The following is a 2,044-nucleotide window of genomic DNA, read 5'->3' on the forward strand; positions in this document are numbered from 1 at the left end:
GGCAGGAGCTGGCTGTGCCCCAGGCGCTGCTGCGGAGCCCCCAAACTTCGCCAGCCCTGTCCCCATCCCCGACCCCATCTCTGAGAGCAGCTGACGCAGGCTGGGAAAGGAACGGCTCATACCAGCAACGAGATCGGGGCTGCGATAGGCGCCCGCGCCTGTTAATAATTAACAGCTGGTACAGATTCTCTTTTTTTTTAAGTGACACTCCTTCCCTCCAGCAGGGCCACCTGGACCGTCCTTCTGAGTTCAGCTCAACAATTAACCGCCCGCTGATGAGGCAAGCTGAGCAGCGGGGCAGAGGCTGCAGGGGAAGAGGGGCTGGGGGCCACTGCCCCGGGCTGCCCGGGCACGGGGTGCAGGAGGTGGCTGGGTGGGCTCCCCGTGCCACCGTGGGCCCCGGTGCAGCGTGCGGCTGCTTACCGTTACTGTGGTTGCCCGTCTGGAGGGAGGCGGGCGGCTGCAGGCTGCCCCCCAGGGACCCGTAGCCACGGTAGCTGTAGTTCAGGCTTCCATTGATGTAGACTGGGTCTTGGGAGTAGGATGAAGCTGGCAGTGAGTAGGAGGAGTGGGTGATGGCTGTGGAGTCTCTGGAGTGCTGCTTGTCTAGAGCAATCGGTTCGTCCTGCACGGGGGAGACACAGACTTACTCCAGCGAGGAGCCCAGCCGCTCCCTGCGGCCAGTGGGAGGGATGGCGTGGGGATGCCTGGTCTCCTGCAGCTGCAGCACGGCCAGCACACACCCACGTCCCTGGCCCTGTTGGCCTGAGCCTCAGGGCGCAGCACAGGGCCCTGTTCTGCAGCCCGCTGACTTTTAGAAAGGTTTTTAAAAATGCTTTTCCAAATTGCTCAGAAACTCCTCCTATTCTCCCCACACCCACCTCCGGCCGCGAGCACCGTACCTGGGAGGTCTGGTAGATCTCCAGCCGCATCCTCTTGGCCGCTTTCCGCGTTTCGCTCTCGCAGGCAGCAGCCAGGATGTTCTCTGCCATGGCCGAGGTCAGGTGCGGCGGCGTGGGCCTGGTCTGCGGAGACACGAACAGAGAAGGCGCTCAGGGACCGGCTGCCCCGGGAGCGGTGGCGAGCGGCAGGGCAGTGGGGCGACCACTCACCATCTCCATCCCGTTCTTCTTCATACGGCGGCAGGACTTGAGGTAGGTGCGGATGCGCTTGCGTGCCCGCTCCTGGAACTCAGGGAACTGCCGGCTGCAGGACTCGATGATGGCCTGGATCTTCTCCTTGGGCTGCTTGGAGATGGGAACCATCCGGTCCAGGTTCTCATCCACGAAAAGGCGCACAAACATCTGCAAAGGAGAAAACAGACGGTGGGAACACCGAGGCAGGAGGCGGGTGGGCTCGCCCTCCCCGCAGAGCCTGCCTTACGTTGAAGGCCTTTAGCCTCTCCGGGTCCATCCCCTCCGAGTCATTTATCTTATCGTTGTCTTCGTGGTCATCATGGTCATCGTCATCTTCGTCAGCCGTGGGGGCCCTGCCAACGGTCAGGTCCTCGGGGCAGCCGCTGACCTCTGTCTTGATGGAGTCGTAGCTGCCGGAGCTGTACGGAGGGGACTGAGAGGAGATGGGGGTTACTGCGAGCAGCCCTCGCCTGCCCGCCCTGCCCACGGTCACAAGGAAAAGCCCTTTCTCCTTGGCTCCCTGCTTCTGCCCCATCTCCTGATGTCCCCCCGCAACCCAGGGAGATGAAGCCCCAGATGGGCTCCTCCGAGTGCCAGCTCCTGCCTCCTCGGGGCAGGGGGGGACTGGGTGGCCTCAGGGGCCATGTGATGGCCCAAAGTGCAGGCAGCATGGCTCTGCCTGGTGGGGGTCGTGGCTCTGCAGGCAACGCTGCCCGGCCCCAGCGGGAACGGGCTCCTCCTTGCACGGCGGCAGCGGCACAGCCGGACAGAGGTGAGGCGAGCCCGCTGCAGAGCCCCGGCTCTGGGGCAGGCAGGGCATGGGGGATGCTCCCCGGCTGTCCCATGCCATCCCTCCCTCCCTCCCTCTGCCAGCTGCTCGCTCGGCGCTTGGGCCGATTTCTGCTGAG

At 64.3% G+C, this 2,044-nt stretch overlaps 1 protein-coding gene across 1 annotated transcript in view; it reads right to left on the minus strand.

Moving 5' to 3' along the window:
- The window catches only part of NOL4L (nucleolar protein 4 like), a gene marked incomplete at its 5' end in the record, with an annotated part of 63,286 nt that overhangs the window by 2,885 nt on the left and 58,357 nt on the right, over positions 1-2,044 (minus strand). Inside the window, 4 exon segments of the mRNA XM_035895832.1 lie at positions 424-625; positions 903-1,025; positions 1,113-1,304; positions 1,384-1,674. Coding sequence (XP_035751725.1) covers positions 424-625; positions 903-1,025; positions 1,113-1,304; positions 1,384-1,674 — 808 coding nt within the window.

The sequence above is a fragment of the Egretta garzetta genome, unplaced genomic scaffold, assembly GCF_000687185.1.
Source record: "Egretta garzetta isolate BGI_Z169 unplaced genomic scaffold, ASM68718v1 scaffold316, whole genome shotgun sequence".
Classification (NCBI taxonomy): domain Eukaryota; kingdom Metazoa; phylum Chordata; class Aves; order Pelecaniformes; family Ardeidae; genus Egretta; species Egretta garzetta.